Source organism: Fukomys damarensis, unplaced genomic scaffold (genome assembly GCF_012274545.1).
Source record: "Fukomys damarensis isolate Sample0158 unplaced genomic scaffold, DMR_v1.0_HiC HiC_scaffold_21, whole genome shotgun sequence".
In the NCBI taxonomy this organism is placed as follows: Eukaryota; Metazoa; Chordata; class Mammalia; order Rodentia; family Bathyergidae; genus Fukomys; species Fukomys damarensis.
The window spans coordinates 29,264,082-29,278,140 of NW_022900933.1; the positions used below are offsets into that span (position 1 = coordinate 29,264,082).

Sequence of the window (14,059 nt, forward strand, 5' to 3'; positions counted from 1 at the left end):
CTTAAAAATTAGAGGCAGAGCCTTTTCTCTATTTCTATATTTATATGAAAATAATTCATGCTTCATGCTAAATACATTATTTACCTTACAAGAACTTTGTTATTTTTGAATAAAAAAGTTTGTTTTTGTCGGTTTTTTTTCTCTTTTTTTTCTTCAAAGGAATCCATGCATTGTGGATTAGAAATTTCTGCTGGCTACACTGGCTGAATGTGGAAAATCACTGATTTTGTGAAGATGAAATCCTGACTGACAATAATTGCAAACTCCTTTTTGAGGGCAGTATAGGAGTTATTATTTTATTTATTTTTTTTTGGTCACGTTTTACTTTTTTATGTCTATCAATGTGCCTTGAATCTTTTAAAAATATACCACAACACTAATGGCAGGTTCTGTAGTTTGTTTTGTTTTTTTCCTTCATTTGGATCAAATGGTTTTGTTAGACAGAAAAAGAATCTACATCATTACCTTCCTTAACAGCTACTGTACTTTCTTAGTTTTCTCTCAAGTCTCATCGTGTGTGTGTGTGTGTGTGTGTGTGTGTGTGTGTACACAAGCCACGTGTGCAGAGCCACCTTTAGGCTTATGGCTTTTGGAACATTTTCTTAATTTAATATAGAGCAGACTTCAATGTTTAGCAACATCACTAAAAAGGTGCCCCATTTCTCCTTTGTCCTGGCACCTGACGTACCCGAAGAGTCCCATGTTCACCTGTAAGTTGTTACCAGGTTTCAAAGCTCAGTGAGCTGTGCCCGCTGTGTGGCACGGCCAAGGGCTTCCTGGTACAGTGGGATGCTGGGTGCCACAAGCTTGGGTCTGCTCCTAGGGGGACACAGGTTCTTCCTTCTCTCCAATTGCTCCGTGTGCCTCGACTCTGAGTGCAACCGGAGGAACGTCTGAATTTTTAAACCTAAGGGCTGGGTCTGAACGGCGATGACTCTGCACATGTGCCTTCCGGGTTGCTGCCTGTGTGTTCCCGTGGCATGGAGTTGACATCCCTGTGGATTCAGCCGCATGTTTCTGACAGGCTGTAGGAAGCAATGGTAATTTTGGCTTTTTCGGTTTTGTCCTCAGATAATGAAAAGCTTTTGTAAAACAGCTGAGTGTCAATATGAGTTCTATGGCTTCAATCTCCTTTAAACATAAAATTCTTAAGGGTCCAAAGCAAAGGAGAGGGGGCAAATTAAAAAAGGAAAAGAAAAGAAAGAAAACCAAACCAAAAGAAAAAAAGAAAAGAAAAAAAATTGCTGATATTGCCACAAATCATTAGAAATCTCCTGACATGCTGAAACCAAATGGCCATAAGTTCAAAACAAATCAGTGACTTGTTTTCAATTTTTTGTGGTTTCCTTTTGTTCCTTCTGCCCCTTTGCCGTCCGATTGGTGATGTTGTTCAAACAGGACCGGATCCCTGCTAAGTGCAGGAGCGACCCGGCTGCCTCTTTCATCTCCTCATCATCGCTCTCTGGGGGCTTTTCTGTGCGTCTCTTTTTGAGGGGCAGCGTGTCGCTGGGGACCTTCCTGGCCTTGGCGAAGTGCTGGCGCTTCTTGTGCTGGGATGCGTACCCGCTGTCCCCCAAAGCATCCTTGGCCTCCTTCTGGCTGGGCTTCCTGTCATCCTCTTCCGTTTCGCTGTGGCTCTCGTGGCTGTGGAAACTCCCTTCACTGCCTTCGCTGCCCTCCTGGCTCCCCTTCGTGGCAAACTCATAGTGGTCATCAGCTGAGGATGAGGAGGAGGAGGAGGAGGAGATGGAGTCGCTGGCAGGCGAGGTGCTCCGGGCGTTGGAGGACTTGGCACTGCTATAGTTGTGATCCTCCTTGGGGTCTCCACTGACCACGGGGGAGCCACACGATGGCTCGCTCTCAGTCCGCATCCGGCAGCTAGTGATGCCATTCCTGCAGGGCGAGGACACAGGGAGGGATGCAAGACAGAGGGGACATAGGTTAGACCTTCTCTGACAGGGACACCCAGCAGCCAACCGTGTGTAATCACCAGCAACCTACTGAAAGATGTGCACAATAGGTGGACCTGAAGACAGGGTCCTAAGTCTTGACACCTGGTCTTTACTGCTTATCTCTCTTAACTGCATTTTACTCAATTTGTGTGAATGAGCCTTCAAAACAACGCCTTTCTGAAGCGACAGCAGTGGATGCTCTACCTCTTACGTTAAACCATAAAAATCCAGCTGTGCGTGGTTTTGCATAGCCGCCGGCTCCATGGAGTCAGACACTGCCAGATGATGTTGGCTGGGTACTTCAGAGAAAAAGCATGCTCTCTTCCAAAGCTGCTGCATTAGGAGGCATTTGTCAGAAGGCTAAATCCAGTGCTCAGCAAAGAGATACCTGCCATGTGGTGACAGCTATACACTCACATTCCCTCCCTCCTCCGTTCAATCTACCAATATTCACCAAGCACCTAATAGAAATGCATGACCTTAGGGAGGATCCGGGGAGGCACATGCGGTTGGATCATGTACAGAAGCAGTTGAGAAGATGCTACAGTCTATCAAAGCAAGTCCAGGTTAGATAAAAAAGGGCAGGAGTGAGTTATCACTTCTTGAACTTACCACAGCCTGCCCAGATGATCACATTTAACTCTATAAAGTGTACCTTAGTAGCCTTGTTTTCAGACCAGAAATTGGGTCTGGAATTGGGTCTAGTGATTTCATTAAAGACATACAGTTATCTGCTTGAAGAGCTGCGCTTGGAATCAAAGTCTGACTGCCAAGGTTGTGGTCTCAGCAACACAAACTAGCTTTTTCTTGCAACTTCCCTAGGATGAGGCCCGCCTGCAGCACTCACCAGGCCTTGGACTGTTTTCGTGTCTAGGCAATGTACTCACCTCCCTTATGAGCAAAGTGGGAAGAGTAACTACACCCATCTCCCAGGATGCCTGGGCTGAGGATCTGCATTAGCACCTGCAGTAGCCTGGACCAGCGCCTGGCATGGAGTGGTGGCTGAAGGCTTCCTCCTGGTCGGGCCACACAGTCCATGCATCTGGGCGGCAGCTGTCTTTCTCATGTGCCTGGCACATGGCTGTGAGCAGGTGGAAATCAGAGGGATGAATACCAGCATGAGGGAAGGAGCTAGACGAAGAAGTAGGGCACTAGGGAAAGTTTGCAGGAAGATTTGGCATCTGACCTTGGAAGAGATAGCTGAGGCAGACAGGCTGCTTTATATCCTGGAGCCTCAGCATCTTCATCAACCTTACGGGACTGTGTGAGGATGAAAAGCCAAGTCTCAGGCACAGAGGAAGGTTTTCAGTGGTGCGTGGTAATTCTTCCTTGCCATCTCCTTCTCGTTGCTGTGATGTGCTCTCCTGGGGCAGCCTTGTTTTCTCCTCTGTCCTGGTCAAGAGGCTTATGGGAATGCAGCAATAAAGAGCAAAGAGGCCCTAATGAGAGAATTCCTCAAGGGCTTGCCTGGCCACACAGCCTTGAACTTTGGGGACTGGCCCCTCCATATCTTATTTTTTGCAGATTTCTGGTTTCTTGGGTACTTAAAAATAGCTGCAATAAGGTTACCTGAAGGTACTTCCAAATATGAAACTTGATAAATGCGATAAACTATGCAGCTAGCTCTTCATTGTTGTTAAAGCAAATGAAAATGGAAGTCTTATAAAGGCTTGTATTACAGTTCTCCCGATCATTGTTTTTTAAGGGAACTACTGTGAAATACAAAAATAACCAGTTGACTAATCTAGCATCAAACAATTTCCTAGTTAGCCCAACTACATGTGGACAAGTGAGCCTGGGCTATGCTTGGCCTTTAACAAATCAATTCAGGTCTGAATCTCTCTTGTATTTTAACTTGGGACTTATGACTAGCCTGACTGTCAGTTAGGCAGAGTATGAAGCCTTCTTTGAACATGTATGGAGAAGGAGAAAAGCACAACTGCAACAGGAGGCAATATTTCTGACTCCAGAAACTCAGCTCCTAGCTCAATCTAAGTGAGTGTTACCCAATGTGCTTTATGCTTTGTTCTCCTCTTTCCTGTAAGTTTGAAATGTTCTTAAATAAGAAGTTTGGTGTGTGTGTGCAAAAATATTAGAATCGAAGTAGTGATATTAAATTTTAGCTCTATCCCATCACAAGAGGAAAGACTTTTCACATGAGAACTTGTTTCTCTTTCTTAAATAGAACAATGAGCAGCATTTTAGAGAAGAAGTGCTAGTGACCCATTAGGCTCAGATGAGAACTTTATTCAGAAGGAGATCCATGGATGAAAGGAGAATAAATAAGAAAACTATTCCATGGCCCCTGACTTTGTGTTGTGAGGAGCAGGGTCTCTGGCACTGCCTAGAATCAGGCTGCTGGGATCAATGAGACCACAACCCACCTTGGAACAATTCCTGCCTCCCTCTTTTACAGATAAACAACAAACTCAGAGGACCCTAAGACTTGTCCCGAGTGGCCTTAGTAGTTCTCAAAGGCAGATCAAGCGGGAATTTGCAATACCTCCTGGTTCCCTGAAGACAGGAAGCCAGTCCTTAACATTCACAATACTTCTGGATGAAAACAAACATAAAGACATAACTTTAGGGGGTGAAAATTAAAATGTAAACATATCTCTTTCTCATTTGATGAAATTAACTTTCCCCGAGATTTTAGCATGGGCTTATAATCCATAAAAGACACAGAAGACTCAGCAGGAAGTGACAAGCTCCTTCCATTATTAATAACTTGGAGCAATGTGATTCATGATGGCGCAAACTGGCTGCACTGAGCTGGTGCCAAATGCTTCCCGCTGCAGGACTTGTCATTGCGGATACCAAATGCTTAAAAAAACCCCAGCTATCCTGAACACGTTGGAAGGTGAATTTCTGACTACCATCTCAAAAAACCATTCATTAAAATTAACATGATACATCTGAAACGCCTGCGATTTTTCAGTGTTAGCTGAATTTACACATCATACTACTCACTGCGAACATAAATTAGCATAAATGAAAGGCAACCTGATTTTACTCGGGCCTCTAAGAGCTCAAAGCACATGACTGAACAAAACCACATGATATTAATCTCAAGTAAAATCTGATGTTTATTCTCTAGTCAATTAGATGGGAAATACTGGGCACAGAAAGCGAGAATTCACACTAGTTCAAGCCAAGAACAAGTAATGTTTGTAACTAACAAGTCAAGGTCTAAGCTTATGCTTAGACACGGCCACTTTGCTGCTTTTTTTCCTGCCAGTTAATTACTTGTTCCATTATAGTTAAATGGCATGTGTTGATACCCTTTACCTGATATACTAGGGTTCTCTATGGACTGTAAACCTCAGGCCATTATTTGGGGTAGTTGTCCTCCCAGGGCACAGACTTGAAGATTCTGATCTTTTGCCAAATGTGGAAGGCAGATGGAATCTGTAGGCTTATAGAAAGTAGGGGACTGGTGCAAGTGGAGCACTTGCCTCCCAAACCAACCACAAGGAGAAAAACAAGGTTAGGAAGAGACAAGAGGCTTCCACCTCCAGTCAGCAGAAGAGACACTGAAAGATATTCATCTGACTACAATGAAAAGGATCCCAGGTAAAATGCAAGGGCACATTTTCAAGACATTGCTACACTCACTATAAAATAAAGGGAATCTCAGACACCCATGTAGACATCATGCACCAAATAACCCTCCTCACACAAAATGAAAAATGTAAAAATAGCCTGTGGCGCAAGGAGTAGGCAACTAAGGAGACCAGGGTATCCTTGGAGCAAGTGCCTAGGACTGGAACAACAGCTCCAACTTATATAAGGGGTGGGGTGGGAGCCTGCTTTTGTTGGCTTCATGGGTACTGATGACTCCTCAGGGAAGTCAAAATGGCCTCAAGCACTATATTGGACCCCTAGGCTTATACCATAAGTTTTACAAGAAAATCCTCTCTGGAAGAATATGCTTTAAATCCAAGCCACACAGGATTTTCATGGACAACTGAATAGAACACAGTTTCATTAAAAAAATCATCAAATGAAAGAAATAATCCACCATGAACAAGAGACAACAACAACAAAATAAAACTAAAATCCAAACTGCAAGTACTGTTAATGTTAAACTAAGTAGATATAAAGTTGGTACATTTAAAGAAAGAAAGAGGGAGCTAAAAAACACTGGGCAGGAAGAACAGACCATATAAACTAAGCAGGCAGATTTTGCAAAGTACCAAATAGAAGATCCCAAAGATTTAAAAATATAATCATTGAAATTAAAAACACTCAATGTAGCTAGAGAAAAAAATTAGTCAGTTAGAAGACAGATCTGAAGATACTCCAAAAAACACAGAAGAGAGACAAAGAGATGGCAACTATGGAGGAAAGGCTAGAGGGTGTGGGACACTCAAAGGAGAGACCAGGTAAATCTAGCTGAGTTCCAGAGTAAAAAGAAAACAGGAGATCTAATATTTGAATAGAAAATGGCTGGAAATCTTCTAGTTTTGATGAAAAATTTCTGACTGAAAAAGCCAACAAATCCCATGCAGGGTAAATAAAATGAAATCCATTCTTAGATACAACATTATCAAACCTTAGAGCAGGGATGGTGAACCTTTTAGAGCTTTCAATGATACAAATAGCTTGCTGCGGCATTTGGGCCTTTGAGCATTAAAAAATAAATAAAGATTTAAAGCAGCAGAAAGAAAACACATTACCTAAGAAGAAGTATCAGTTAATCCACATCATGTGAAACAAATGGAAGTAGAATAGTATCTCAAGATGAGGAAAAAAAAAAATCGTCTGCCAACCTAGAATTTAACATCATCTTCTAAAAAAGAGGGCAAAAGCCGCTGCATTCTCAGACAAAAATTCATGGCTTCAACTATACACCCTCAGTTTAGGAACTTCGTAAGAATACACTTCAGAGGAAAAAAGGGAAAATGATCTAAAAAGAAAGGCCTGAGATGTAAGAAGAAATGGTCAGCAAAGGAAACATAAGCAAATATTGACTGGAGACACAGTAATACTAACACTAAGTGGCTTTAAAAAAACAAATCAGAACAAAAGTATTAGGCAAATGTAGCATATCATCTGGGAGGTAGAACCGAAGCTAAAGCATTCCAAAGGCCCTGTATCGATCAAGAGGTTAAAGATATTGATTAACTTTAAATGTTTTAAAATATTCATGCTAAAAGTTCTACAATCCACAGGAAAAGAACAAAAACAGAATGTATAACCTCCAAACCATTAAGGAGAAAGAAATGGAATGAAGAATGGGAGAGTTTCAGTCAATTTAAAATAATGTTAGAAAGGAAAAAGAATCTAGACTAAGTAGACAAACAGAAATGCAAAATAAGAAGGCAGCAACGAACCCAGGTATGTCAATAAACATCGGCTAAAGATCTTTAGCTAAAAGTACACATCATTAACATGGATTTTAAAAGGCACTGGCTGTTTATAAGAAACAAACCTAAAATAAAAGGACACACAAAGGTTAAAAGGATGGAAAAAGTTGTTTCATGCTGGTGTAGTGATATTAAAATGAAATGATAGATTTTAAGGCAAAAATCATTGCTTACAGACAGAGTCATTAAACATTCATAAAGGTTTAATTCACCAGGAAGACAGAACAGTTTTAAACATGCATACTTACAATAAAATACCTTCAAAATATCTACTCCTAAATTTAAAGAGTTACAAGGAGAAATAGCCAAATCCACATTGTAATGGGGGGATTTAATGTGTTGCTTTCAGTATTCAATTGATCATGTTCTCTCTCACACATATACACCCCCCACACACACAAAAGGTGACTATCAAGATCTGATCTAAAAGACATACTGTACACAGAAGCTAACAATGGAAAGGGCATATTCTTTTGAAGCACAGTATTTTAAACATACTGATTTATACCAGACCATAAATTATTTATATGAGACCACTTAGACTAGACATACACAATCTCAAATTCCAAAGAAGCTATAGCGTACGTGGTGTCAAGTCTCTGGCCACACAAATCATCGAAGTTAATGGTCAATGCTGAAGAAGTAACTAAAAAAGTAAGAAAACAACTTCTTTGGGAAATTTGGAAAAATACACTGCTAAAAATACCCATGGACCAAGGAAGAAATCAAAGTGAAAATTTGAAAATACCTAGTACTTAACAGTAATGATAAGAAAGATAATAAAAGTTGTGGTATACAACTAAGTAGTGGTTTAAAGAAAATTATACCCTTAAACTTACATAGAAGAAAAATGATTTTAAAGTAGAACTAACCTACATAAAGTAGAATAAAAGCAAACAAAATGAAAGAATTATAAATTGCAAAAATCAATGAAAAAGAACAAATGCAAAGTAGAGGTAATATAAAGAAAGATAACAGGAGATATCTGGCAAGCTGAATCAAAATAAGGAAGATGTAACCATCAAATTAGGTGATAGATAATTTTAATTTTATATAAACTCTTTTAGAAAATTTAAGAGCGAAATAATACTGCCCAATTCACTTTTATGAGGCTAATACAGACACTAAAACCAGATGAAGAACTGCAGAAATATGTTGCACAGACAAATACATACATAAAATATTAGCTCATCAGCTCTAATATGCAAAAAAAAAACCCCCAATGTATCATAATCAAATACATTCAGATATGAAAGGGTTCTTTTGGAATTCATAGATTTATAATGTAATTTACCACAGTGGGAAAAAAAGAAAGATTTTACAGCCTTCCTAAATGATAGAAACACTTCTGATGAAATTCAACAACTATACATGATAAGTATCACAAAAACCTAAGAATAGAGGGAAATTATGACAAAATCATTTCCTTAAAAGCAGTAACAAATATCCTGGCGTTTGTGTGTCATCAGCATGGCTCCCCTTAAAATAAGAAAAAAAAAAGGAAAGATATCTATTACTATTAATTTATTCAGAATTCCTAGACTGTGCAATAGGACAAGAAAAAGAAAGAAAAAAAGAATTAGGAAAAAACAAACCCAGTTATTTGCAGATGTGCTTTAATATTTTATACAAAAGTAAACTGTTAGAATCACTAAAGCAGTTCATTTAGCAAGGTTACTGCGAAAAGCCAATGCTGAGAAATCAGTTGCATTTCCATGTATCAGCAGTGAACAGAAAATACAACGCCTGTGTTGGTAAAATCTATAACAGCAAGAGAAAATAACAAACATAGACCATGTAGAACAAATCTAACTCAAAACGATTAAGACATTTAAGGAAAAAATACCATTTAAAGCTGTAGTGAGTGACACTGAAGGCTTAATACACGGAGAGATATACAAATTCACTGATTAATAGATTTAATATGGAGGCATTAATTCTCACCAATATGGTCCACAGATTCAAAACAATGCTAGTCAAAAATCACAATAGGAGATATTCTCTTCTTTACCTCCCCAGTCCACTTTTTTGTTGTTGTTATTTTGCAATTCACCAAGCTGAATCTAAAATTCATATGTAAGTGCTAAGTGCCAAGAATATCCACAGACTTATAATGTTGGGATAACTGATTATCCATTTGGGAAATATTGAAATGTACCTCTGATTCATACCATAACTCCAGATGGATTCCAAACTTAAATATTAAGTCTGTAAGACTAATAATACTCTAGCCTCTTGATAAAAATACATTCCTATGATGCAGTCAAAAGCAAAAACTTTTGTGGGGCAGAGGCCCTGGGAGGGATCTCAGTGCATTCTCTGTCTGACTGGTGTGCTTTTCCCATCAGTTTTTAAAAAACCTAACTCCTTAGTATTTTCTCCTGTCCTCCCACTACAAAGCATAACTTAATACTGAGTTGTGTAATTGCTTTCAAAGGCCATGATTTCGGAAGAGCAGGCCAACAGGTGCATGGTCTTTCAAAACAAAACAAAATACAACACAATAAACGACAAGATCAGTGTCAAATTTTCCTTCAAGGATCCTAATCAGACCACAATCCTCTCAAGGGGGAAGACAAAGATGACAGGAAAGGAGAAACCGATCTTAGGCAGAGAGATGGGTTTTTCTGATAATTCAATTTTTAAGACATTTTTATTTTCACTAGTACATGTTTGCAGTATAAAATGATTACATTCCTTGTGTGGAGTCGGTACATGTACATAACACATCTTAATTCTTTTTTCATCCCCCTTCCCTCCCCTCCTTTCATCTTTTGGTCCTTTTCCCTTTTGTAAAAGATCTCCTGGGCTGGGGATTTAGCTCAGTGGAGCCACTGCCTGACTCACAAGTGCAAGGACCCAAATTGGATCCCTAGTACCAAAAAAAAAAAAAAAAAAAAAAAAAAAAGAATACTTTCACAAAAGATCTCCCTATTTCCTGTTATCTAGCTTTTATTTCGCTCTTTGTTTATATTTTGGGTTTCTCATATAAGAGAAACCATGTAATATTGAAGTGATGATTACATGACATAACCTTAAAGAATGTTTTTGATCTGGGGACAAAGGGAGATAGGACAGAGGGGAGGGGAAAGGGAAGTCAAAAGTATCAAGATGTGATAAGTATATGTACAAATATCTCATGATGAATATATTATGTATTGCAAACATGCTGCTAAAAAAATATATATATATTTTAAAAATTGATGTCTTTCTACTGCAACGGAACCATGAATGGTCAGCTTACTTCATGTTCAATGGGAATTGTAGCTTTCCCTTAGGTCCTTAGAGAACCAAGTAAAATTAAGCAGTCTTACATGGTGATTCAATGGCACTTTCTTACAGTTTTATAACAAGCTATGGTCTGGACTTGTGGGCCAGACATCATTCCTCAAAGGCAATTGCCTTGCCACAAATATACACTGGGCTGATGTGACTGAGGTTCAAGCTAAGTCTTCTCTTGAAGGTTGGGGCTTATCTTCAGGTGCTCAGGAAGGGGACCCAAGAAGGTCTACGGGGGGCAGACCGGCACACTCATGTTATTATCAGATATTTACATAATGCTTATTTCACACCAAGCACATAACTGTACTGATTTTAATTCCCAAGACAGGTACAGCTTCCTTGTGAGAAGCCCAAGCGTACTTGTCCAAGGTCCCATAGCTACAGAATAAGGAAGGACCCAGGAAACTTGGTTCCTGAGTTTCTATGTGTAATTTCTGGGCTCTGCTGCAACATGAAGCACCTGCCTCCCATCTATTCTCTCCCAACCCTCTGGCCAACCTGGGACATTTAGTTCTTCTTTGACCTTCGAGTGGCCACATGGGGATCAGAGAGTTCTAAAGGTTAAAAGCAAGATGGCCTGAGGAAGTTTCTATGGTCCCTGTGTGGGGAGCGGCCCACAATGCTATGAATGTAAGAAATCTGGGCTCCTCTTCCACAGAAAGGCCAGAAATTATTTTTTCACAGTGGTATAACTGTTCCATTTCAGGGAATTTCTATGGCAGATTTCACTAGGAAAGCAGCAGAAGATGCAGGCATAAAATTCTTAAGATGTGTCAGCAGTTCTTTTGAGGACGATAGATCTTGAACACTGCACTCAGGCAAATTTCAAAACAAGCAGGCTTCCAATGTCTAAGGATCGGCCAGTCTCGGAGGTTATTGAGTAGAAAGTCAACAGGGAAAAGTCAATTACACTATTGACAGATACTCTTACAAGGGAGATTTCACATCATAATTATATGCAAAGGAACCCAGCAAATACAAGCTGTGTAATGATCAGCTAATAAAAGTAACACTTCATCTATGTCAATAACAGTTTCAGAGTTAAGACAAACAAACATGGCCTTTGCCACTCAGCCCGAGGAGGGGGAAAAGCCCTGAAAGACAAATATTTTCACTTACGGAGAAGTGCTTAGACTCACACAGAAAACCTGTCACACGAAGGAGAGGAGGAAATTGGTCTTTAGTAGGTGCTAACGGCTCTCGCCTTCCCTGGACCCCAGCCGAGCAGAGAAGCAGACTGGGGGCAGCAGCCCCTATAAACACTGGAACCCACCTCCCAACCCCATGCAGGAATCACCGTGTGCCCACTGCCATGAGGTCTGGCGGGTGACAGCCCACTTTGCGCTGTTCTGTTCTTCACAGAATCATTTTTCCTTTCAACCTCAGTTGAATTTAGGTTCAATGGATATGTGGCCAAATTTAAAAATTACAATGAACGTGAAAGAGCTAAACAATTTTCCCCCTAAACATTTCTGAATGGGTTTTACAGACACCAATTCTGCAAATGACCACTTAACTGTGTTTCTGTTCATTTTTTTTCTAAAAGCATCTCAGTGCCTATTTGCCCTACAAAAAGCATGTGGTGATACAAATAAGTGTTCTCCATCTTAAGAACTTACTACCTCTCTTTTCTAATTTCTCTTAAAACTAATGTGACAGGTACAGAATTAACATTTAGACAATTTACTATTAACGTACAGCGGCTTTCTTTGTTTTGTTTCTGCAAATGGCATGGCTGCATATTTTACCAGAACTCTTTTGCTCAGAACTATGAGGCTGTGGAAGGTCACTACACTGTGACCACTCTCACAGTGGGTGGACACTCAGCAAACTATGCCCCTCTAAGGCCAGTGTGCCTCAGCCTCAAGCCCACCCTTCTCATCTGATTCACATGCTGGGGCTGGTCTGGACTGCGTAAACCACACTTTGCTTTACCCTCAACAGGCAGGTGCTACAGAGACTGTGAAGGTGGTGGCTGGTGAAGGGGACAGCTCCAGCCTCTGTTTCCAGCAACCATTGTTCTAGCAACGCCTCTTGCCTCAGCAGCCGGGCTTCACTGCTGCAGCAGCTGTGGAATCCAGTCTGGGTTTTCCAACACTCAGAAGATCACACACCAACATGCACCTCCTTCTCAGATGCTGGGATGGATCCCAGACCCCACCTCTTGGCAGAAGCCTGAGCTTTGGGTGCACCGGCCACCATTCCAATTTCTTCCTTTTATTCCCTCCAGCTACAGATGGTGGTTACTCCCTGCACTTGCTTCCCCCAAGTCACTGTGAGTTCTCTTGTTAACTCACTGGTCACCTGAGTAGCTTTCTACCTGGTGAACAGTACCCTCAAGTCTCTGTTCAGTCCTCTGGTGTGGCTGCTGCCTCCTGACTGGACACTGTGCTGTCTGGCTGCAGAGCTTTATCTCCTAACGAGACACCACCAGTATTTAAAATAATGCCTCTAGAGGGGACAAATCAGTGAAATCTGTGATGGTGTGTACCATGGAGTGATAATTAAAATGAGGAGGAAGCTCCTGCCAACGGCCACTCTGGCGCCTGCCTACTCCTCCATCCTCTTCTAAAAGGAATAGCTGGATGCACGGGGACACTAAGCTTAAAGGCACTTGAAGTATGGTCAAGACAACACATTTGAAGTTGACATTTAGAATCTACTAATGAAAACACTTTGTTGGTCCAAGCAAAAATAGCTTACAGTCTCCAAGTCTTCTCTTCCAGAAAGGTAAACTAAACTAAGAGGTAAGGCAGGAAAGACTTTAAGAAAGCAATAGAAAACAGAATGTATCTGTTTCACAATGTGAGGGAAGGGGATTGGTATTTTGGCCTCATGGAAAAGGCTTATCACTTAGGAACTCAAGAATCAATGACCTGAAGATAACCATTAAAGACTATATAGAAGTATAAAGAAAAGACCCTTCCCATATATATATTTAGAAAACATTCCCATTTCCATGTTAGGTTAGCAGAAACGATACATAATTTTATTTATGATCTATCACTATTCTAATTCCTACCAATTTTTCCCTACTCATCAGGTCTCAAACATGAGAGTCTAAAGATTAAGTGATGTTTATCATAACAAAAGCAGGCTGGTTTGCCAGAAGAGTGCTCCACATGGTTGATATGCACAAGAGTTTGACCTCTCATGTCTCCTCTCCCTCAGGCCCAGCTAAATGGATGTTTTAGGGTGGTTTTCTCTGGGACATGAGACACTGAAAGCAAAAATATTCTTCAGGGCCAACTGGATCCCTAAGTGCAGGAGAAAGAAGAGGGGAGGATGCAGCTCACAGAGACAGGAGGTTTTACAGCCTGTGCTACAGGTGTGAGGCATCAGTCACCCGACTGATCGATATCTCCTCCCCATCCTCGGCAAACAGGCCACTGAGGACACACAGTCAAATTATAAGATAGGGTCATGCATTAAAGGCCACCCCAGCAGCACAGGATG

The 14,059-nt window shown here is 40.7% G+C and overlaps 1 protein-coding gene across 10 annotated transcripts in view; it reads right to left on the reverse strand.

The window, feature by feature from the left end:
- Positions 1-1,051: 1,051 nt before the first annotated feature.
- Positions 1,052-14,059, reverse strand: part of Foxn3 (forkhead box N3) — a 377,946-nt gene continuing 364,938 nt past the window's right edge. For all 10 annotated transcript variants that reach the window (XM_033766752.1, XM_033766751.1, XM_033766750.1 and 7 more), the window contains one exon: positions 1,052-1,893. In XM_033766752.1, coding sequence (XP_033622643.1) covers positions 1,329-1,893 — 565 coding nt within the window. In that variant the 3' untranslated portion in view covers positions 1,052-1,328. The remainder of the gene's footprint in view (positions 1,894-14,059) is intronic.